The sequence below is a fragment of the Temnothorax nylanderi genome, unplaced genomic scaffold, assembly GCF_030848795.1.
Source record: "Temnothorax nylanderi isolate EJ_2023f unplaced genomic scaffold, tnyl_v1.0 TNYL_tig0069_pilon, whole genome shotgun sequence".
NCBI lineage: Eukaryota > Metazoa > Arthropoda > Insecta > Hymenoptera > Formicidae > Temnothorax > Temnothorax nylanderi.
In genome coordinates this window covers 112,760-137,610 of record NW_027249131.1, presented here as the reverse complement: position 1 = coordinate 137,610, position 24,851 = coordinate 112,760, and the positions used below count along the sequence as shown (strand labels likewise).

The 24,851-nt window shown below is 38.6% G+C and overlaps 1 protein-coding gene across 4 annotated transcripts in view; it reads right to left on the bottom strand.

Annotated features, from left to right (window-relative positions):
- Positions 1-24,851, bottom strand: part of Nachralpha4 (nicotinic acetylcholine receptor alpha4) — a 169,067-nt gene that overhangs the window by 57,148 nt on the left and 87,068 nt on the right. For 2 of the 4 annotated variants that reach the window (XM_071708510.1, XM_071708511.1), the window contains exon 5: positions 10,162-10,342. The exons of 1 other annotated variant lie outside the window; for it this stretch is intronic. In XM_071708510.1, the coding sequence (XP_071564611.1) occupies positions 10,162-10,342 (181 nt within the window). Of the gene's footprint in view, positions 1-9,160; positions 9,342-10,161; positions 10,343-24,851 lie in introns of all 4 variants that reach the window. One more of the 4 variants, XM_071708512.1, reaches the window with a different exon arrangement.

Sequence of the window (24,851 nt, the reverse complement as noted above, 5' to 3'; positions counted from 1 at the left end):
AGTTTGAGAAAAAAATATGGGCCTATACATATATATATGTATATATCGAATTGATTTTTTTCTCTCTCGTTTGTTTCACGTTGTTCGTAACACACAGGCTACGTACACTACGTACGTAGTCTTTACGTTACGTACATACAGATATAGATTTTCAGTAGAATTGGCAGTGAATATCGGAACGCAGCCACAATTGTACAATCGGGTTGAAGATGTTCCGTCTCCAGGAGACGCAAAGTTCACGCAGCCATTTCTTGCAGTCATCTTTTTATAGCCGTTCAATGGTAGGAGCGATAAATAATAACGTTCGCATTAGATTTGATTTCCTCGGTAAAAAAAGACACGGAGAGAAACGCCTGAGGCAGACGATCACGGTAATACAAAAACTCTCTCTCCTTCCGTCCGCCGATCCTTCTCTATCCTCCTTAGATTAGTGCAACTCGAAATAGTCTGATTTATGTGCGTTCAATAATAACGGGAATTGCAGCGGACGTATTATCGATGATCACAAAATTCGAACCGATGCACTCAACTGGATACTTCTTATTCTTGTTTTCAGATGGATCGTAAATCGACGTAATAATATATAGACATGAGATTGAGTCGTGTTTCGTTCTATTCTCGGATCTTGCGAATTGATTGAATGAGTTTAATTTGCTCTCTCGGTTGTGAATTTCTACCGATAAAACCCGCTAAGAGAACCGCACTTGGATATCTTTAATTAATTACAATAATTTACAATCGTTTCCTTCAAAACATGCAACGCATAGTATTATATGCATTGTGTTTATTCATGTTTACTGTTGTTTCAAACTGAGCATTTCTTTTGTGTTTGTTCTTCGCGAAACATAACAGTTTTTTTTTTTTACGTGAACTCCAAAGGTGTAAATCCCAATTACGAGAGCTCGTAATTCCGAAAATACGAAAGAGAGAGACACGGAAAAGCTTTTTTTTCCAAGGTACTGTATCTACGTAGAGATGGGTAGGAAAACAAGAATAAATTCTACAATTGCGAGCTCTTTCTGTAATCATGAGAAACTCTCGCGATACTTTTAGTCACTAATACGAACAGTGTTAACAAGTCATTATTCTAACTGTAAAATAAAAATCTCTAAATTTCACGCTATAAAGTTTCGTAATTAGTGTAACAATATTAAAAATTTGTTTTCCTCTTTCCTTTTCTTATTATTAAGTCAATCTATAAATTGTAGAAGTTTGAAACAAGGTAAATAGATTGCAGTTTATTGTTTAATTAATGACGTATACTTCTTCATTATCAATAGTTTATCACGATATGATCGATCGGTAATATTCTTACTTTTTCTGTGTCAAAAATCGACTACAAAAAACGCATCTGCAAATCTGCATAACAAACAAACATAAATTTTTACACTGAGGGAAAAATATTGTAGAATCAACAAAACAATTTTGTTGATTTTTCAATTTATTGATCCAATTATTTATTTTATTGAATTAAGTACACGTCTATTATTTGAACAAAATGAAATAATTGAATTCTGAAAATGGTATCATACAAAATCATTTTTTTTAAGTTAATGATAAATTTTGTTAACTCAATAAAATAATTTTGTTGAACCAAGAACATTAACGTTTTTAAAAATAGTAAATTTATTCAAAGAAATATTTAGTTAATGTTATATTATGTATAATTGATAGTATAAAATATTTAGTTAAAAAGAACAAATCAATATAGTCAACAAACAAAATAGTCAAAAGAACAAAAAGAACAAAATATTTTGTACAAATATTTTGTTAAGCCAATCAAATCATCTGCTTGGCAACATACAATCTTCCGGTTTTATTAAACCAACAAAATTTTTTTTGAAAAAAATAATTATTTCTCTCAGTGTATGAATTGCTGCGGTAAATATCTTCTGGAGCGGATTTAGCGCCAGGATCGAATCGAATGAAAAAAAAAGTTTTTTGTAAAATGCCGGCCGATTTCTGCTGAGAGCATCGATCCAGAATCTCCGTCCTATATATACGGACGTTCGGGTGTGACGGAGATGTGCGCATGGCACAGCTTGGATGTACATTCTAATGCGCTGACAGGATTTCACGCTGGGCGTGCGATCGACGTATTGCGGATCCTGATGGCGTATAAGGTCGATGGATAGTCGACGGCGCGTCGCGCTCTCGGTCCCGTCCTGTCCCGTCCTGTCCCGTCCCATCGCATCGTCTCGCATCGGTTGGTGGCATGGCGTGTCGGTTGTTCCGGCAAATATCGGACTGCGCTCTGACCCGGTCACGTTGACATGAACCACTCAACAAGTCAACGACTCGCCGCTGCTAAGTTAAAGCCGCGAAAGCACTATACTTTCCCCTAAGGGCCTCTTAAAGGGGATGCGCCCTTTTCGCGCTCGTGCGCGCGATCGGAGAATTCCCACTTCCCGATGAATATCTTGCGGCCCTCCGTCCTGGAAGCCCGGTTTCGAAAGAGGACGACTTTTTGACGGGCGCGATAGCACCAGAAGTTAGCGCGGTCAATCGCCACTGCTGTTTCATTTCGAGTTTGAGAGAAGTTATGAAAGCGCTCGTAAAAATGCCAAACGAAAAAGCCCGCGGAGTATGTCGCCGTTTTCCGATTCTTTATATGGCTTGATAAAAAATATCGCACATAAATGACACATTAAATATAAATTGCAGTTTACGGCATTGATCGGAGAGATGTCGAATTTTTGAATAGCTTGAAATGCTTGAAAATGTTTTAAACATTTACCAGAAAATTTTTAAATGGATGTAACGCTTAACATACCTCGTCGATTTAGCTGCCGTTTTCGCACGCACGCCAAATATTATGCCAATATTTTATGTTTTAATTTTTTTTAGCAGATATATAATGATATATATAATCACATATATTGATTTAAATGTATCAAAGATTTAAAGCATTTTATTTTTGTCAGCAATTAGACTTGAATTTATAGACGCTGAAAAAATCTACACAATCAATATGCGGAGTGCATATATCTGCAGACAAAAAGAAACAAAGAGAGCACAATAAATATGCATAGATATGTCTATGAATATGTATGCGCAACATTTTTTTTGTTACACACTTGTATTTCGGGAAAAAACACGGCTTTCTCGCGGATAAATTCTGTGCTAGAAAGTTACACCGTTTAATCTATTCGTTTAATAAATCTCCATTCTTCGACAAATACTGTAAGCTGCAATTACAAAAAAAAAATGTTATTTATTTAAGATGTGTTCAATAGAAATGACTGTCATCAGCGCAGTTTTAAAATCGGTCGTAAATTCGTTAAGAAAATATGTGAAGGATACGCGTTACAATCTGGATATTTCCTCTATTTTATTTCGTTACACATATATCGAACTTCCGAAGATATAATCGGATCTGAGGCGGGTGGTGGTGTCGCGTATTGGAAAAGGAATTATTGTGAAAGGTCTTAATTAGTGACGCGAGCGAAGCGTATGAACTTCGCTTCACTTATCAATTTGATACCGACATCGGTCATCCCGACTTTGCGCGCCGTTATTACGCGTTATGTCGCTAGAAATATAATTTTTCAATGCGAGACAAAGCACGTTATCACAAACCGTTGATTACGAAGTTGCGGCGTGTTAAATAAGATTAACGGATCAGACGGATTTTGATCCCGTTGGATATCATTTAATTCTTTTATATTTTTTTGTAACCGCGCTCTCTTTATGGCATGTTTAGTAGGATGGACGTATCAATAAATTGATTAATAAAAATATTGTTATATATTCTTCTTCCTTACTAAACGCATAATTTATAGTTCTGTAATCGTAGTGTCTCGAAAATGTAACTTTATATTATATATCAGTAAGGCTAAAGTCGCAGAAATCTCCTTCGTAATTTTTTTCCTCATTTTCTACGAAGCTTGCTTCTGAGTTCGATCAGATTTATTGCGAATTCGCTGCTTGGCTGCGTTAGTACACATCGGTGCACACTAAAGGTTATCGCACACACATTTAGCCAAGTCTTGACCGATGAAACTTCGGGCATAAATTCCGCGAACAATATGGTAATTCAGGCTGAGCAGCTCGATGGTCAAGATGGTAACGCGCCTTTGCGAATATTACCATACGCTTTTATATCAATTTGCGTCTGACTTTTCACGTGTTTTACGCGATGCCAATAGGCGCTTTGTCGAATTTACTATCGGACCGTCACGAAAAGTATCGAAATAATCTCGCGCGCCTTAAGCGTAAAATTTATTTCACCGGAATAATTTCAATTTCTTCGACATGTACGCTTTTCCCTCTTCGCCGATATATCAATCGCATAACTATAAAATCGCTCCGTTGTCTCGTATATAAGAGCTATATTGATTTCTGGATCCGAACGCGCTACTTCGATTGAAAAGGAAGAGAGCGAGCAATGGCTGAACGTTTCGTGGAACGGGGGTCTTTGCAGGAATTCAGGAAATTGAATTATTATCGTCTGTTCGTCCCGAAACTCGCGTATGTCCGTCTCGGATGACTAACCCGGCAATAACTCGCGCAGGAGTTGCGGCGTTTCCACGGACAATCGACGTCGCAGTAGAGCGGATAAATATCGGAGCCGCCGGAAATCGCTCGGCCGCGATATTCGAGCGGTCGAGCGAAACGCACGGTTTATCCGGATGTATTTTTTTTTTTAATGGACACGCGAAATCGACCTACGGATTAACCGAAACAATCAAGTCGTTATTTTTGGCAGCGAATAACAAAATTATACGGGACAAATTCGTACTTTTATTTATGAATATTTTTAAATAAAATAAAATATAGGTACATATTACGCGACATTTTCACGTCCCGTATATCTTTATAACAAACAAGAATTTCCGTTCATGAATGCGAGACGTCTCGTATATTCTAATCATTATCGAGCGCACCGATATCGCGACGCATTATTAATGGCGTCATTATAGGACGAATAGCCAAATTATTCGCTGATAGGTCACGCGGACGAGGGAGCGCACTGACCCCTTGCAACCGTTTTATTTATGCAACGCGCAAATTGTTCGGTGCTGTGTTCGCCGTCACATAATTACGCGAGTTATCCATTTATTGAATAAAGCGTCGGTGGAACGGCCGCGCTTGGAACAAATGTCACTCGAAATAAATCCCGTTTTACGTCCTGAAGAGTTATGATAAGAAAGTGTAGCACAGCTGGAGTCAATTCGCGAAAGTCACAACGCTGCGAATCGCTCGCGATCTATCAAGAACGTCAGATCGCCAGCCGCAACCCGATCTCCCTTTCGCGACTCGAGCTTTATTTCATGTACCATCTGATGACACCAGAAAAGAGACGAAGCCTGGCTCGACTGGCATAGATATGCGCGGGAATGAGCGGATAGAAGCCGCGTACGTGCACTGGAATATTGATCCGCCCTTTATCGTATAGCAATAAAGCACGCCGGCAGGAGGAACACGGAGAGACGATACGTGAAAAGTCGTATTATCTCGCGATGCACGACTCCGGAATCGTCGGGCTGACGAGCGCGAATGAAGTACTACGTACCGTGCACGTTCGCAAGTATTTTTTGCGCATCTCTTTTTCCCACGGCTCTTCATGCAATTTCTCGAATTGATTTTCCGTGATCGTTATGAATAAGAGTTATGAACAGCTTCTGAATTATATACAATTAATTAAATATTAAAAAATATTTCTTGGAAAGATTCTAATTATAGAGACTGCAAGTTGGAATTGATTAAGCTTCGTTGTCCCATCATTCAAAGGGACCTGTGTCTATTATATCGTTTTATCGGTCTGCGAGATACAATTTTTTTTTTTATTAACTCCAAGAAATTTACAATCTGTCACAAAATGACATTCAGTAAATCTGATAATCTATTCAAAATATCATGAAGGATATTTTCCCATTGGAATATATCCATTAGAGATACAATACAACGATTTATCTTGCGGAATATAGCGCTTCAGTTAGCGCGAGCCTCGTATAATCCGATTGGCGGGGACTAACGAGCGATGCGTCGCGCTGCAAAAAACACGAAAATTCCGCGACGGAAAGTTTTAACGATGGGAGCCCGTGGGAGTGTGCGGGACTTACGGATGAGCCGCGAATCAAAGAGGACACGCACTAAATAACACGTACGTTGACCGTATTCACGCGCGAGCGCATGAATCATGGAAATCGTTTAGCGCGACAATTACACAATCATAAATCCGCAAGCCTTGTCTTGTAAGCACATAGTAATGTTACAAATGTGCGATGTAGTGTAAAATTATAAAATTTTATGTATGTATGTTAATTAACCATGCTTCGTATTAAGTGATTAAGAACGTGATTAAGAACAATGCGCTACAGTTTAAAACATCTTCTTATATATCCGGACATTGAAAAGTGCATTAATTGAAACTGCTATTTGGAGCGAGAAGTAATAAGGATTTCCTTGATATCAATTCAACACCAATCTTGACTGACATTACGTAAGAGCTCATGCATAATGCTACGATGGAGTCTTTTCAAAAAGCTGGAAGAGCGTACGTCTCGCTTCAGTCCGGTTAAAAAGTACCGAATTTATTCAGCTGCTAAGCGACTTTTAATATTACATATAGCAGAATGCAGTAAATTGCTCTCAAGAAAGGGAGAGGCACTTTACGTCCAGTCCGTATTCCTTTCGCGGGGAGGGGGGGGGGTGACACAAGCGTGTTTTAATCGCGAAGAGATAAATTCGAAAAGCACTTCGGCGCGCGGCTGGCGACTCTTTCCCGCTATCGATCGCGTCTCGATCGTCCTACTTTTCCCGCGGGCACGGTCTAGACGAGTAAATTGCGTTGTCGACGCGCGTTTAATTGCGCGCTCAGCCCGGATCAGCGTTGGTCAAATTCGCAATCGAGTGATACGATTGATAAAATAACAGACCGCTCGTTTGGATGCTCGATTAATAGAATGTCAAACTAAATGGCGGATATCGGAGGAATCCGTTAACTCAGTCTATTTCGCGCGTTTCGGGGTATATTATGAACTTTCTTTTTCTTTCCTTTGATACCGTACGTTTCGATTACGATCCTTCGTAAAAAATACATATGTACTTTTAATTAGTTTTGTGGATATTGAAGCAGTTCCATAGTGTACAGTTATTATTAGATGATAAAGTTGTAAAGACAGAGAACGTAGATACTCGAAAGTATCGTAAAATAAGTTATGCGACTCTTGAATAAATAGGAAACGATCAAAGTTCCGGACAAATTTATTAGAGTAGATATATGGCAATACGTAATATAAGGAAGTCTGTTAAAAAAAAATAGATTAAATAGATCCTATTACAAATCTTGCACTAATTATTTCTAATAATTTATTGTTTCCTACTTATACAAGAAACTGTGCAATTTTCTTTCCGTCTTGTCTTTACATGTTAGAAAATTTAGCACCAACGATGACGGACGTAGATGAGGTGACAATTCTTGCGAGATTGCCGCACATAAAAGAAACGGAGTGTCCCCGGTATTGGCACAACCGGATGCGTGTGGCTAACATGTCTCTCGTTTCATGTGTCATGATGTGCCGATTTTTGTCGCGATATTTTATACCTTTCCCACGTGTGTCGAGTAGTGACGCCCTTGTGTGTTTTTGTAAAGAGAACAAGCTAGAGAAACAAACAGCTAGATTCCACAACCGGCGTTATCGACAACAGTTTCGTAATCGTGGCTTTATAGAGTTCTTTTAAATTCGGCATCGCTGCATATTGTAAATGGCAAAAAACGAGGCGCGACTGACCGGAAGCGGATATTCGCTCCCTTCGGCATGTGTATCGTGATCGAGGCACCCTTTGGACCTTCAACGTATCGTTTTTTTTTCCTTTGTCGAAGCGAGGATCGGAGGAGATTATGTCTTTTTTCGTATTTGACGAGTCTCTCTTGCAATAAATACAAGTCTTCATCCACGTGGCAAATCGTACATTATTAGCAAACAGATATGAACTATTATATTATATAATTATTATGTATTTATAAAATGAAATTTTTATATATCAAATAGCAGATCTGTCAAAATGAGAAGTAGCTAAATAATAAATTGAGTGTATCGATTGTCGAAAATTTCAAGACAGTAAATGACTATGAGACAGAAAAACAATTTACATTTTTCCATAATTTAAGATTACAAAATCAATTTATATCAATCGATTTATATTATTTTGTAAAATATAAGCAATACAATGACACGCAAGATATTGCAACGTATCGTCGGAGGGATGACGATTATTGAAGTCTTTTCCTATCTGGGTTACTGTCTTTCTAATCACGGAATTAATACGCAGTGCAACAGGATATACCGCTTAACAAACGTGGACGGTGCGATCCCGTCCGACATGTAACGGTAAATCTCTCGAATCGCCGGTACGCGCACTCCATTACAGTCTGACATAGTGGACATCGGATAAGCTCGTCGATCCTCGCCTAGACAGCAAACACGAGCCGCAAACTGACGGATGCGTTTTAGGTGACTCGCGAGCCCGCCGATTTCTCGAACACGTCGTGGAATGATAATGAAAATGAGCCGACCGCGCGTCGTACCACGATGGAATGGTGGTCAATAAAATAACACTGCAGTCCACACCACGTAACAATATCCAAATATATGCACACATATATAGGGTGTCCCAGGCGCCCCATATTCCTTGTTTCATCTACGAATTTCTCCACCAATTTAGAGTAGATCTCTCCGAGAACTTCAAAGCGCTGGTAGAGTTTGAATTATTGAAAAAACAAACCAAGCATTATCGTGCGTGCGTGAATGAGTAACGATAATTCACTCTTCATTCAATTTCAATAATTTTTATTCAAGTGGGATAATTGCAAAGGACATTCATTCAAGTCTGTTCAATAGGCTCAACTTCAAATTGGTGAAGAAATACATGGCAGGGAATGCAGAGTATCTGGCGCACCCTGTATACATGCGTAGACGGATGAATATAAATATATACGTAAATATATCACGTGACGTCCAAGATTAGCGCATCGCAAGAAACGATTACGGGTGTCAAGGAGGCATTCTTTGACAAAGAGAACACAAAATGGTAAAAAAAAAGACGAGCTAAAGGATAACGTTAGAATAGACCGATGATGAGCAAAGTATTCTCGAGACTAAATGCTTGGAGACTGCGGTTTCTCGTGCTCGGTTGCGTTGTGGTAATGCGGCACCTTAAAGCCGTCATAGGTCCAGGAGCCTAACTTCAAAACACAGGTCTGTACGTCGTACGGAAAGAACTCAACGTCGATGGAGCAGGAGGATTTATATACGGCCGGCGGTTGCCAGACGACCAATCCCGAATAGTAGACCGTGGCCTTGGTCATCAGCGTCACCTCGTAGTTGCCGTCGGCGCTGGAATCACCGAAGAAACGAGCCGAGCGTGATCACGATTGGCTCGGAGAGAAGGTCTCCGGATGCTGCCATCCTTTCCCTACCTCTTTCCTCTCTTTCCCTCTCGCTCTCTCTCACTCTCTCTATCTCCACTACCCTTCTGTCTCTTCCGATATTCGACTTCACACGTATCGACAAAGTGAATCTTGCTCACGTTCGCACGGTTATCGTGGGTACTTTCACTGCTTCGCGAAACGTCTCTCTTCCGACTGTCCAGAAGAGACTTCGAAACGGAAAACCGATACGCGTCGACTGAGTCGCGTGATCGATAGCTTCGGAAATGTTACGGATTCGCGTATCAACCTCACTCGAGAGACACTGGTAACGACAATTGACTTTACTTTTGATAAAAGTAAAAATTAAAAGCTTTTTTTTTGGATTTTAATCAATGAAATCATATTGATTGTTTGACCCTTTTGAGTTATTATCGTCATCTCGTGCTTGATCCACGACGATTCACTACCTGCACAATAAGTACGACCGTATCATCTCGGGCTATATGGCAGCATCCGTCTTCTGGGGGTGGTTTTCGGATACTTCGTATTCTCCCTCTCGATCGTCGGAGACCCACGCGACGAGCCAATCGTCTGTGATCTACTCTACGCTTAGCATCTATTTGATCGCCGTCCCGCAGACGCATCCCGTAGACGGAGCCCGTGTCGGATCCGCGTCTCGGACATTTGGCTGGCTAATTTTCTCAGTTAATCGTTCGGGGGCTCGAGGGCAGGGGGGGGGGTTGGTCGGGGAGGGACACGACTTAACGGCTACCATGCGAATTTACCTTGAAGCCGTCATAGGTCCACGAACCGAACTTGAGGACGCAGGTCTGCTCGTCGAATGGGAAGTACTCCACGTCGATCTCGCAGGATGACTTATATATGGCCGGCGGCTTCCACTCGACCAATCCTTGATGGTAGATCGTGGCCTTCGTGGCCAAGGTCACCTCGAAGTTGCCGTCCGCGCTGCGAGCGAGCACATTAGTGGTTCTGGGCGCTGCGGCGGTCGAGCTTACTTTGTACTTCCGATTCGATACCAAGCCGTCTTTTTTTTTGTTTTTTTCTTTTTTTTTAAATTTATTTCTGTACGTGTGTGCATGTATATACGTGTGCGTTTTCACATGATTAACAGTATCCGCTAAATAGGCAGATAGAGATCTTACGTGAACGTAAGCAAATCTGTTAGTTTTTCTGGATTTGATCAGCAATCGTGGGTAAAATAGATCCGCGCAAATAAAAGTGATATTTCCGAGAATCCGGCGCAACTTCAACTCGGATATAGGAATTATCTGGCTCAAAGCGTTCGCAAAATCGGATTGGATTATCGCACAGGCTCTTATTTCGATCCACTAAGCCCGAAGGCTGGGGGACGTCAATAATCTGGCTTTGCAACTAGTTAATAATAGAAAAGCAACTCGTTATTTCTTTCTTATTGTTAGTTATTATCCTATCCGTAATTTGAATAAAGAAAGAAAGTTTACTTGCTAATAAATATTTATTATGTATCTCAATGTTTCCAGCTTATATTGTATTTTATGTTAATTGAATGATGCGTATACAAAATTACTGATTAATGAAATTTAAAAAACAATTGTTTTCTTTCCCATTTAAATTAAAAATTTGCAAAGAATCAGTATCCTGATGAATGTACCGACGACAGTTATGATAGACTATGTCCATCATTATCAAATTATCCTCACACTAACCACTCAATCGCTATATTTGTGAAATTGGATGGCTTAGCAAAGTTTCTAAATTGAAGAACCAGCGGATGCTAGCCCGATATAACGGAGATATATAGATATCCGTGGTCGATAGCAACCCGTTTACTGTCGAGGATCGCATCGGCCACGTGGGATTGCCAAGTAAACTAAGCGCGATGGTCGAGTTTCCCGGAGTCGAGGAGAGAATCCGGAGGTACTAAGTCATCGCGGATGACTGCGGTGCACCGGGATTATTTTGCTATCGGCTTCCTTTCGTCTCTCGTGAACTATCTTCGGTCCCGAAAGTTACGATCAAGTCAGAAAGTGTAGATCACTAACTCGAGTTTCTAAGCCGGAAAGGAGTGGGAGGAGAATTGTTGCGAATTGGAAGAAAAGTACGTTTTACACTGGCCTTATAACTCAGAAAATGTCGATCTTGTCTTATTGAAATATGCGCATCGAAAAATTATTATCTTTATTCGTCTATTAATAATTTTATTAATAGTTCTATTTAATAGTTTATTTAATAGTTTATTAATTGTTTATTTATTTAACATGTGTGTGTCTTAACCAAATTTCTTGCAACGCAACTAAGGTTTTTACGTTTATAATATGGCAATCGAATTAAAAACAAATAATTAAACAAATTTTTAAATATAATATTAATATTTTAACATAAATGTAATAAAATATACCATATCATAAAAATAAGTAGAAATGAAAAAACTATAGGTACTCTATTTTCTTGTTTTTCCAGACAATTCTACAATTACTTGATACACATATATAATAAATTAATGAAATAAAATAAAAGTTTCATTTAAATCTTATTTAAATTTCGTTGGATGTCCCACCGGGGGCGGCCATAAATCAGCCTTTACACATTGCTCAACTTTCCAGTGATACGATTTCGCCTACAGACAGCATTGATTGCATGGACCGTCACCGTATTGGCAAGATATTTCTCGATCTCGAATGCGTCGCCACACAACCCTCCGGGGAGACGTGAATTGCATTAATAATCCAACCGAAACCTGCCTCGGCGAACAGTTTACCCGACCGACTTATCCACTATGTGGGCATGGACCTTTGTTCGGTATTTGACGTAAACCAAACAGGCGTGTGTTTATTCGTACAAAGGGAATGAATGTAGAAATCGCGTTGCTTTATGTTCGCGCAATCATGGCCCGACCGTTCCAATCTTTCGTGTAAATACGAGCGGCCACTTGGCAGATATATTTAACCGAGTTGTACTCACACAACAGACACAGGTATTGCAACGAAGAAGATCGAAAGATTTACTCGAGGCGAGATTCAATTTCAGCACGCTGAAAGTGTTTTACGAGCGAAAGATCAATGTTTAATTAATAAATGTTGCTTATCAATCTTAATTATAGTATCATATTATATTTATCGAAAGCGTTATTCGTCTTCCTTTTTCGCCTAAACATTCGTACGAAATTTAAAAATTCAGCCCGTTTTATTGTACAAAAGACCAGTTTGTCATTGTAGCTATCGCGCCTGATACATTTTAGTTTGCCCTCCGCTTGGGGAAAAATGCATTTTGTCCGCCCACGAGGATATATTTTTCCTCTCCTTTCGCATCATTCGTATGAAGTATCACAGATCTACGTGCAAATGCACAGATGCTTCCCCATCCTACGTGTCTCGAATTTCGGTCGGAAAGCGTAGCCGGGTTTCCCCTTTACTCACGGCATGTGGTTCAAAACGGCGACATCGAGAAAGAGAGAGAGAGAGAGAGAGAGAGAGAGAGAGAGAGAGAGAGAGAGAGAGAGAGAGAGAGAGAGAGAGAGAGAGAGAGAGAGAGAGAGAGAGAGAGAGAGAGAGACAGAGAGATCGAGGGGCAAGTTCGCTCATAAAGTAAAGAGCCTTAATTGAAGCTACCTATTTCTCACATAATTGTGCTACGCACAATACATCGAGAAGAACACCGATTTTCATACGAGTCTTTGAGAGGTAAGGGTCAATCCTCAGACACGATCTAATGGGATACATCATTTCGCGGGATATCGGGGCTACGATGCGATGTGTAGCCATTGTTGCGTGAACCCCCTCACTTATCGAAATCAATTTACGACCCGGTGGAGATTCACAGAGGTATCGATTTGTCTGACGGCTGTTTGAGAGACGTGAAAAGGATGACGGCATCATTACGATTGACGGCCGATCGTCAAATATCGTTAAATATTCTTGATGACGCAATTTTGTAAACTTTTGTATTGCTAAACTCATATACATCAAGATTTAGAGCGATTGATCTTAAATCGATTTTAATATGAGATATAATTTAAAACTAATTTTAAATCAAAATTATGAGTCAAATTTTAGTCTTTTATAAAAATAATTACACACTAATTATGTACGTATAATACAATTATTTTACTTAACCGCGCGAATTTCATATGATATTAGGTAATACAAATTATTGGAACTGCATATGTCCCTTACTCTTAATATTCTGCTTGAAAGCTCGAGAACGGTTAAACTGATTGTGATCGACACGCTGTACGACCATTTGTTCAAGATCAAAAACGATAGAATCCAATTCTTGTTAATTCGGATCAAGTGCCACTGCACATTTCGATTTCGAGCCTACACCAGCGTTATCCCGCCGCGCTCGGCAATTTGCATACGCCCGCCTGTCTTCTTCTATCTCGAGGTTCAAACGCGAAATCGCAATTTCCTGCAGCGAGAATCCCCAATGATTCTCGATGAAGGCTCACGTGAGAATGTGTGTGCGTCGCGATGAAAGCCTTTTTCGAGGTGCGCTTCGTGAAAATAGCGCTTCTCGTGTTGCCTATCAGCCGCAAAGTGATATGATACCGCGCGCGTTAGGGTATGTGATATATTATATACCGAATGCCCTAGATTCTTTTCCTTTTAATGGAAGATGCTTGAGGTTGAAGTAAGAAGGATGAGAAATAGCCATTTCGGTATGAAGATAGACAGCTTCTTACGCTTGCGGTAAATTGAACGATTTAAAAATGGGTAATAAATAATAAAATACTATGGTTATTACAAAGTACTTAATAATAGCAATAGATATATAGTAATAATAGTTATTATGTTAGCTAAAATTGAATATAAACTTAATAAAGTTAATAATATAAACTTATTAAAAATGTAATGTAATAAAGATACGAGTTTTAGTTAATAAGATACGTTATGAAAAAGAAGAAGCTGCTGTCAGATTTTCGTCAAAAAATATGTTTTTAAAGGAAGCGATTAAAATCGCATAATTGCATGCGAAAAATAGAAACTGCTGCGTGGATAAATTGTTTATTTCCGTTTTGGTGTTGAGAGATGCTCATAGAGTTACCGTTAGCGTGAAAATCGCTCAGCCTAAAACGTTTCCACGGCGTGTCGATACGCCGCCCTCATTTTCTGGTGCATCGGATGCACAACGAAAAAAAAACTCGCGTATCGCACACGGGAAATAATCGACGAATCGAAACGAATCGTAATAGAGAGAGGTGCGTCGACGGCAAAATGAAAAATTGCTTGTACCGGGGCAGTCTGTCGAGGTCTCCATTATCAGGAAAGGTGCAGGCACCGATATTTCATGGAATTAACCGGCGGCGGCCAGATACAGCGGCCCCGACGCCGGCTGAAAAATAGCCTCGCCCTTAACGTTTCCGCCGGAAAGCGTTCTGACGTACAACTGAGAAAATTCTATCAAGACCCGCCGAACGGAATTCCGGTGTTGTGTAACGATCGTGGATAAACTCGAAGATTAATCGCGAATTCCTGCGTACGATCGTAAAAGATATCCTTTCACTATTTTCTTCTCTCTTATCTTCGCTTGTTTGATGTAAAAAGAAATCAACAGAAGTTATAGTATTCTAGCTTAATGAAGAATAGCGAGTTTTCCAATCACCATGATAGCGCATATGTTGGAGCTACTATATCCGTGAAAATGATCAGTGGATTCGGAAAGCCTGCATCAATGCTGCCAGACCCAAATTCAACCCCGTGATATTTATCATCCCTCATCCTCCCCCCCCCCCCCCCCCGATACATCGACTAGCAGGTTTCTGGCCGACGTTGTTGGGTTCTCTCTTTCGAATACTTTATTCGCTTCTATCCGTTCTACTTCGGGCCGTCGAGATTTTCCGCAAGCCGTGAGTGGAAAAGCGGCGCGCGAGACCGCCGATCATAAATCATCTCTCTCAATAGAAAGCTCCCGCGTTTGTCGTTCTCTCCGGTCCGCGGCAATTTATTTAGCCGGATACCTCGCGCTGTCCTATAACAGCGCGGCACCGTGATAGGATTAACCGCACACGACCGTCCGTCGTGAAGCGCTCTCACACACGGATGGCAATTGGTACCATCCCGTTCTCCAGATCGCCGCTGTCAGCTTCTTCCCTTGTCCCCTCCACCCCCCTCCCCTTCCTGAGATTAAAAGAGGACGGAACTATTGCTCAAGGGGTTGGCAGCCCGCTCGCTCGTATCCCGCATCAGTTTTCATCAACGACTCGGACTTCAATTTCACTTAACCTTTGACCCTCCATGGCCCACCCCCGCGCTTCTCAAAACGTCACCGCCTTCACATACAATTCACCATCGAATCTCCGGTCCCCGATATTATTTCCACCCGCTGGTGACAACGGAAATACCTGTCTGGCTCGCGTCTATTCACGTCTGTCACATTTGTCCTTCCTTTTTCTGCGTAAATTATAATTACATAAAACAATTGAGTTTCATTTTTCTTCAGCAAGATTTAAATAAGCCAGCTATACAATTGAGAAATTGAAAAAAGCTTTTGCGCAAGATCAAATCTAATTTAGATCATAATGATAAATTGCTGCTTTTTACACATAGTTGTTCTGTCGTTTAGACATAATCGCGTCTACGTTGCAGATGCGGCAAAATTACAATGACAATATTGCAAATCGATATTGCAATAATGCATTACTATTAGAGCAACTTATTAGTCAGGAAATTAATCGTTATGCAACGTTATTGCAACTCGATGGGATTCATTAATCTCAATCTATATTGCGGACTAAAAGATTCTACCGTTATACGAAAGCTTCGCTTGTCATATAATAATATAAATTGCTTCGCAACTTATTACAGTATATTGATAGTGAAAATTGATATACCGAATAGCATCCGTTAGCCGTTTTGATAAGCATGCGGTGTATCAAACTTTTATAATAAAGAACTTTCTGCTACTTTTTTCCTCCCATAATATAGTGTAAAACTCCTGCTCTTCTCCAAGATTGCGCTACTCCTTTGAACCGTTCAATTCATCTGGGCGATCATTTTTTTTTCTTCCGCGCGATTTCGAGATCAATTTGGACTGGCGAGACGGTAAAACGGAGTTTGAGTCATACCTTCCGTCAAGACGAACAACCGTCGGCGCTATCTTCGATATACGAAGAACTCGATTTGCTGGAAACGCGTCGCGGGACGTACCAGTGTCTCTCGATCGGGCGAGATTGCCGGCACGGCGCGGGCGCGCCGAGGGATATTCCCCGGGGAAATACTCGCGTCGTTATCTCGAAATTCGAGATTGGAAGTTTCGCTCGCGTGGATCGCCCGCGTAAAAGCGCTACTCGTCAATCGCGTGAGATAGAGATTGTCAGCTCATCACATTGTTCCGGAGATATCGAATTCCTAACCACAGTTAATAAAACGCGTTCTATTCGCTTTGTCATCGAAACAACTTTTGACATGCCGCTTTTTTTTGTACGTAATATAATTTTTAATGTAATATACGGTGGATTAAAAACGTATTTGCACACCCAGTTTTCTTACAATAACTTTATTCGAAGGAATAATACATAATTACGAATTGTGTCCACAAGTAACTTATTACATATAGTAATAAATTATTTATAAACACAATTCGTAATTATGTATTATTCCTTCGAATAAAGTTGTTGTAAGAAAACTGGATGTGCAAATACTTTTTTAATCCACTGTATATTAATGTACGTGTTATACAGCAGACACACAATTCAAAATATTTAATTTCTCGTGACAGATCGAGAAAAGTACAACTTCATTCACGGTGAAGAAACAACGAGAAAGAGGACAAGAGAGAAAAATACTGCAACACGGGAGGTTGGATAAAAAAGATCTCTAAATTATATTGTAATTAAGGGCCCTTGTAATCGGAATCGCTGCTTATACTAATGACCGGACGTGGTCGGGAACCAGAACGAGACGGGGGAAAGGGGGGGAGAACGGAGGAAGGGAAATACGAACAGAGAAATTCAATTATACTCCGGTAATATCGCCGCAGAGTCGGAAGTTTAATCGGGATTGCATCTCCGTCCTTTCAAAAATCCTTCTTTCTTAACTTCCTGAATTTAAGTAGGCAATTAACCGACCATGCCCGGGTCAACCAGTGTCATACGAAAAATTACTCTTCATTTTTAACCAAATATTATCATAATTCACGCATAATTCGTGGGTCCTCTTCTTATTGAAGTTAGAAGTAATATATTACTTCTAACCCCGATACATACTAAATCGAAAATTACTCAGTATATTAAATTAAAATATATGATAAGGCAATAGTTTAATTAAGTTTTGAAAATGTTTACGGTACGTCTTTCTCAGAGGTAGATATTTAAAAATTCAGGCACAGAGATGCTTTAGAAAGCTAGAGGAATAATAAAATAAGCTATATTACAAACCAAGCCATAGTACCTCACTATGTTTAGCCCACCGCAAGATATTTTTTTTATTTATTCATCTTTTGATAAAAGAAACCGAATAAGAGAAGGTTAATGGAAGCCTGTGGTATCGTCAACGATTCTTTGTATACCTCACGTTACCTCGCGTGCTACCCGAGAAAACCTAGTTCTAAATGTTACGTGTGAGAGAAATGAATCGTCGGTGGCGCGGCGGTGCTATTTATCTGGTCATTGTTGAGCAATGTCGGTGTGCCTCTCGCCGAGAGATACTTTTGAGAAGAACCCAGAAGAAACAGCGAACCGTCTCCAGGTTTAGCAGACGACGCGACGCAGCCATCGATTTTTCTGACGCGTCGTGTGAGAAAGTATGACGAGCATGGAGCATTTCTGCTATTTATTCATGCTTTCGGGAATTTAAGAAAAAAACGTGGTTATTACTTTACGATTGAAGAGCTGTATAGAACGACATCATTTATATTATATAAAATAAACCATTATAAAAATAAACTAAATACTTTTTCTTTAAATAAGGTCTAATTATTAAGGATAATTAATATTTAGGATGCATATTAATTTTTATGTAAGAAAATCGATAGAATTATATATAGAAAGACGATTCAACGAAAATATATTATATATAATTTCTTTAAAGATTAAGTTATATACTCTAATTTTAGATTCTTTGATTAATTATATGCTTAAACACGTCAGTTTTACCATTATTTATTAACACCTTTGTATGAATACGTCTTTTATCCATCGCACGAAGAAAAATGTTTTAAAAAGAAGATTTAAAGAGGGATAAAAAACACACATAGAACTGTATGACGGATGTTCATGCGACAGACTTTCGAAAACGAGAACTTGTTGAAACGTGCGAAATCTGGTGCTTAGATTTAAAGTTAGGGGAATCAGGTCTAAGGAACGAAGGATGGCTGAGGGTGGATAAAAAAAGAAGGACAAGACGAGCTCTTTGAGTATCTCGTTACTCAGCTTCCGTTTCAACCGAGGATATGCATCGAAAAAGATTGCCCGAGGCGAGTCGAGATACATAAATGAGAAAAAAACTGATTTAACAGACGTTGTGCTTGAAACCTTGCTAAACGGATCAATACGATGCCTTATTCCTGAACTCATTTATGTAGTCGTTCAGGCGTGCAACGTAAAAATTTCCAGTGTTCTCTTTAATAAGTCGAATATTAAGTCAGTAGTAGTGGTCAAGCATTGACAGCCAATGCTGTCTGCTCTCGCCATTTAACAACGAATTTAACGATTTAAGAATTTTCTTTCTAAATTTAAATCAAATGCAAGTTTGACGCGTTGCTGTGCTAAATTATTTAACGGTAAATATGTTTCAATGCACTCCAAAGTTCAAATAATTTATCACTTTTAGTGTTGGTACTTAATAAATTTTCAATATACAAGCCAGAAAACGTATTGATTGTCAAAACGGAGCAATTAAAGCTAATATTGCCTAACTTCGTCGGCCCTCAAAACACTAAACTAACTGTACAGTATTGCCATACCAGTACCGGTGCATATACTTGTTTGTCAGTAACGGCGTACATCTCGGAACAGTGTTACGGTCCTGTGGTCAAAGTTAACTGACACAACGCTGACAGGCCGGTACCGGCATGACTGGCGAAGATATTCGAGTATGCTTGTAAATTTCTCAATATTTGAACGAGGCATGTCGGAGGAAATATACGCGTTTGCTCGAAACTACATTTGCAGACTTTTTGATCCAGTCCATATATCGCGTTCATATATGCTTCGAATATTCCAAAAAGGTTTTTATTTTCAAGCGCTGCTGATTCAGTGAATCGTGTAGATCTTATTTCTAACACGAGACCGCGCGCCCGAATAAAACAACGAGATGCACACGACTGTAATTGAGTTGCGTTTAATTACGCGTTTCCCAGCGAAAAATAATTTCATTTTCCCCAGAAACGTTCATGCGGCGTGTTCCGCGTTTAATCCGAAATTATACGACCGCCCCTGAATCCTTGCTCCGCTTCCGACACTCCGAATGTCCAATCGGAATTAATCCGCGCAAATTCATATTCGATGTAGGAATCAAGCGATTATATTGGCGATCGTTACTTACTCGGAGATTGTAGCAAGCAGAAATAAAATGTTTGAAAAATTGATGTATAAAGAGACGAATATTTGCTCTGCTCTCCAACACACTATAAATACTTACTTCGACGTTGCGCTTCGTTACAAAACTACTTCAAGTTGAATGTTAAAGCGTAAAGAAAGAATCGAACAAATATTTGTTAAGAAGAAAAAAATCAACTGTAAGTTCAAGAGAAATCGTTATGCGACTTTTGATACATCCGGTGTATTCAACGCTTTTATAAACCCTACGGGCAGGATTCCTTCTTCTGAGAGTGCTAGGGTACAAGAGGAAGAAGGTTCACGAGTGTTGAAAGTCAATGCGGGCTTTCAGAGAATATCTCTTCCTCTTTTTCTATTTCTCTTTCTTGCTACAGAACAGAAACGACATCGCTGTGAAATCTCTGAGAATCTGCAGAGAAAAGAAGAACGTGTGTGTAGCTGTAAGAACAATATCGATACATAATATAATATCCGTTACTTAACTTGTCCAACGCGATCATATTCTGAGATATAATAATTGTTAACTTTCCTTCGAAATCGACTTATAAATTCTCGTAACAGCAGAGAGAAACATTTACAGTTTATCTATTAAGAATTTATCTATTAAGGATAAACTGTGAAAGTAAATTTTCTATAATTGTATTTTTAATTCTATTAGAGGAATAATAAATTATCGTTATTTGCATCTTCAAAGGATATTATAAATTAAAATATAAAATTATTTTTAATTTTCTTTCTCCGATTGATAAACGGATGTTAATAATCGAATCGCGAAGATCACTACGAGAATAAGGTCATCAATGGACGGTAACGAAGCAAGATTCGTACAAAGCGAGAGGATCAAGCGAAAATTCCACAAATCACGTGGTCGATTATTTCCTTCGGTTCCAGCTACTGTTCCCCCGGGTGCTATAAATTTTCGCCAGACGTTCGCCTCGACTAGGCGCGCTGATATAAAATTTGTCAAGGAAGATCCTAGCTCTTCGAAACTTTTCTTCTACTAAAGTCGCGCGAGGACTTCCGAAAGTGCATGTGACGGAAAGATGGTCTTGTGAAACTTCCGGGGAGAGCTCCGGTTGACGCGCGAAATCGACAACGTTTGCGATGCCGAAAATTCTGCTCAGTTTTTCTTAAAACAAATTATTTCAGCGAAGATGTATGTGAGATTGTATGTTACTTGTTTTAAATTAAAACTATTATTATAATTTCGTGGAATTGATTACAACATAAATAGGAGAAAGATGATAAGTTGATTTATAATACCGATGTGTCCGCAATACAATATATACATTTTCACAGTTTTATGTAAACAAATCCAATTTGTTTATAAATAAACAGATCTGATCAATTAACCCGTAAACGGGCGTTTGACTTTTTTTTAATGGTCATCTGGGGTGATTTTTGTACCTCAATTAAAAGTTATTGTTATTAATTACATATTGCATATTTTTGATTGTTCTATAATTTATTAGTATTTGATGACAATATTTATATATACATAGATTTACTTAAAATTTTCTGAGAAGAAAGTAAAGAAAAATATAAAAATATAAAAAACAAAAGAAGGATGTTAAAATTATTGAGAGAGAGACGTGAGCTTTATTTTTTCGATACTGGGGTGTAAAATTCACCTCAAGCGCTCGTTCTCAAGTTAAAATGCAAAGTTTAAGATTCTTACTATTCGGAAAAGTAATTTTATGCCACAAAAATGTAATAAATATTATTTTAAGAAGTTTTCTTTTCTCGCCTTTTGCATATCACGTCTAATATTTTTAAACGAATAGATAAAATCTTTTATCCAAATTTTATTGCTTTCCTCTTAATGCTGCATATATACATATAACCTTCCTAAAGTGCGAGCGCTTTAGATCTATCTTGCATTCGCACGATACTTCTTTTCGAATCTCATTGTGAAGCAAAAGCGAGCGCTCTTACACCTGACACTTCGCAAGATTTTGTACGCAGATGTCCGAATGAAAAATTGATCACCAAGCATATATAACACGTTGAGATACGAAGCGTCAAACAGACGTAAAAATTCATGTATTGAAATATTTGTATAGTACCTCGATACAACTAAATGTGAGCATAAATGTAAGTTATTTTATATTAATAATATACAGTGTTATAATCTAAACCAGGAAAAGGAATATAATCGAATCGAATTAAATATAAGATATATATAATAATATATAATAATATATTAGAATAAATTCTATTAATCTTACATTAAATCATACGAAATTTTTACTTTTACCTTAGAAATATTTAACGAAGAGAAATCGCGATTGGACAAGAAGGAAATTTCGTTGCTGTAAAGAAATTGAAAAAATGGGAATAAATTTTTCCAGTGTACGGAAAAATCTGGGACGTGTCATCAGATTTGGAAGAGTTAAGGAGAGACATTTGTCGTGGCTAAAAGTAGTCCTTTCGTCCTTTCGCTACAAAATGTCCTCGACCGAAAGGATGGCTGGTGTTTCGAGCCCTGGGATATCGACCTCCTGCGGTAAGAGACCATCCTGCTTATATTCTTTACGACTGGTCTCTCCGCAGGGTGTTCCTCCATTCTACGCGGTTGCCTGGAATAAGTCCGGCGGTAGTCCAGTCAAGTTGAGCGTGTCCACGGAGGCCTGCGGGGACCTCATGAATCTAAATCCAACTCTCTGTTCAGGGTGGGTAGGTACTACGACTGGAGTTCGCGAGTTTTATGTGTATAAAAGTTGAGCACGCGTGCGCGAGTCGATCCCATCGTCCGAAAAACGACAACAGAATTCCTATCACGATCTGCTACCCACCACGCTTTGATATATTGTGCTTTTTAGTCACGTTCTGCAGGTGATCCGATGCAACATATCCTGATTAAGAATGCGAGGAAAGATTTGACGGATCACATTTAATGGATATTTGTAGTAAGAAAAGCAGCGAATTTGAATTAAACGAATATATACTTTGTATAAAATGTTTCAGATCTTTCTTCTCTGGCGAGCCGTTTTTATCTTCTTTGGTTAATATTGGTTAATATAAAATCAATTTTTTCTTAGAAAAAACATTGAGAAAGATCATTTTTAGTCACAATCTTCTAATATTCAATATTGAACATTTTTTGTAATTAATTCCCGAATTGAAAGACTATTAAAACAAAATTTACATGATATTGTAAGAGGAATAAAGTTTCATTATATGTTTAAATCTTTTTCAAGTTTCTTCTGTTTCCAGCTGTTATAGTCTTTCGACGTTATTGTTGGAAAGATTAACTTTATATTAGACAATTCTTAACTGGAATTTCTAACTAAGTGTCTGGAATATTCTGTATTATTTGTTTAACCAACGTTTTATACACGTTCTCCTTAACTATGGATTTTATGCTGATTGTGAGTTTAAAATTAATTTTATTTTCGCGATGTGTGGAACCAGCAAAAATAGCAAAAGAAGAGCAGACTGAGCAACGAGATTTTTACAATTACGAAGAAAAGAGAGTTTTTGCGATATTGTCATCATCATTTTTTGACGGAGATTCTTTTCTAGAGAGCTCCTTTCATTTCTGGGAGGATTCTGTAATGATACATCGACCGAAAAACATGCGCAACGCGCTGTATAAGCCTGATAAGAAAATAGCATTTATATATGCGATCTTAAAAGAGTTGTCTCTTAGAACGTTAGTGCAGTTTTAAGAAGAAAAACGCGGACTCTTAAAACGCGAAGACGACAGTCTCGAGTTTTTATTGCAACTTTAACGCACTGCACTTAGGTCCCTTTCATTAAGCGAAAAGCCAGTTATAATTAAGTCATTAGAGACCAGTTTCGCATTTAGGACAAACAGTATTTGCCCGTAGACAGTGTAATTATAATCTACGACATTATGAGCAACTTTAATTAAATATCATAAATAATGAAGATGCATGCTCACATTCTAGTTTCTAGTCTGTCTTCTTATATCAATACAGCAATATAATTAAAACGCTTAGTAAAACATATAAATGTTTTCAATTCTGTACAAGTAAAAATAATGTTTTAAGATTAAAACGATTTGAAATATTTTACATAAAAGACTCTCTCTTCGTAAATGTGATCATATCCATTAAGCATAGCGTTTTAAAGGAGAGATGTTGCTATTATTTGAACATAACATTACGTAGTTTTATAAATATACGTTAATATAAAAAATTTATGGTATAATATTTTTATAACTTATGCCATAATGCCATGACTTGTGTTGTCATGATATCTGATTATCGAACATTGCATTTCGTCTCTCTTCGGAGTAAAATTTATTAATCGCCATACTTTTTGATCTGATTTGTCATTATAGGAGAGCGTAATGTGACATTGATGCTACTTGTTCGCGTAAATCGATTGTTAATTCTCTGAATCTCATTAGCGCGTGCAGAGTAGGAGGGGAGGGGGGGGGGGAGGAGACACGTTATAATTCGCACCAGGAAATAACGTCGGTCAATTATACAACGCGCCAGCATTATTTCGAAGTTCTGGCGCGAGTCCGTGCCATACTGGCAATTGAAAATCCATTGATCTCCTTCATTACGTTCCTGACACGTTCGTCGAGTGGTCGATAATTGCTTCGTGTAGCTGCAGTCTCTACGAAGCATTATCGCTATGGGGCAATATTGGTTTCCATTATATTATACATTCCGTTTATAGAGTAGTCCATAGAGGAAAACGGGCATTTCGAATATATAAAGATTGTTATTACTTATTTAATTGCAATTTGTTACCGGCAATCGTTTCATTATTTTCCATTGTTATTATTAATTGTGTATGACGTACAACGTCTCATATACATACAGAAAGAACATACAAAAGTCTCTTTTTCTTCATAAATAAACTTATGCGTTTCAAACTCTGCATAAACTTTAAATATTAACGTTTGATATCTTCATTGTACGCAAATAAATGAAAATCTTAATTTAATTACATGCTTGCTGCGATAATATTGTTAAAAAAGATAAAATTACTTTCTACACA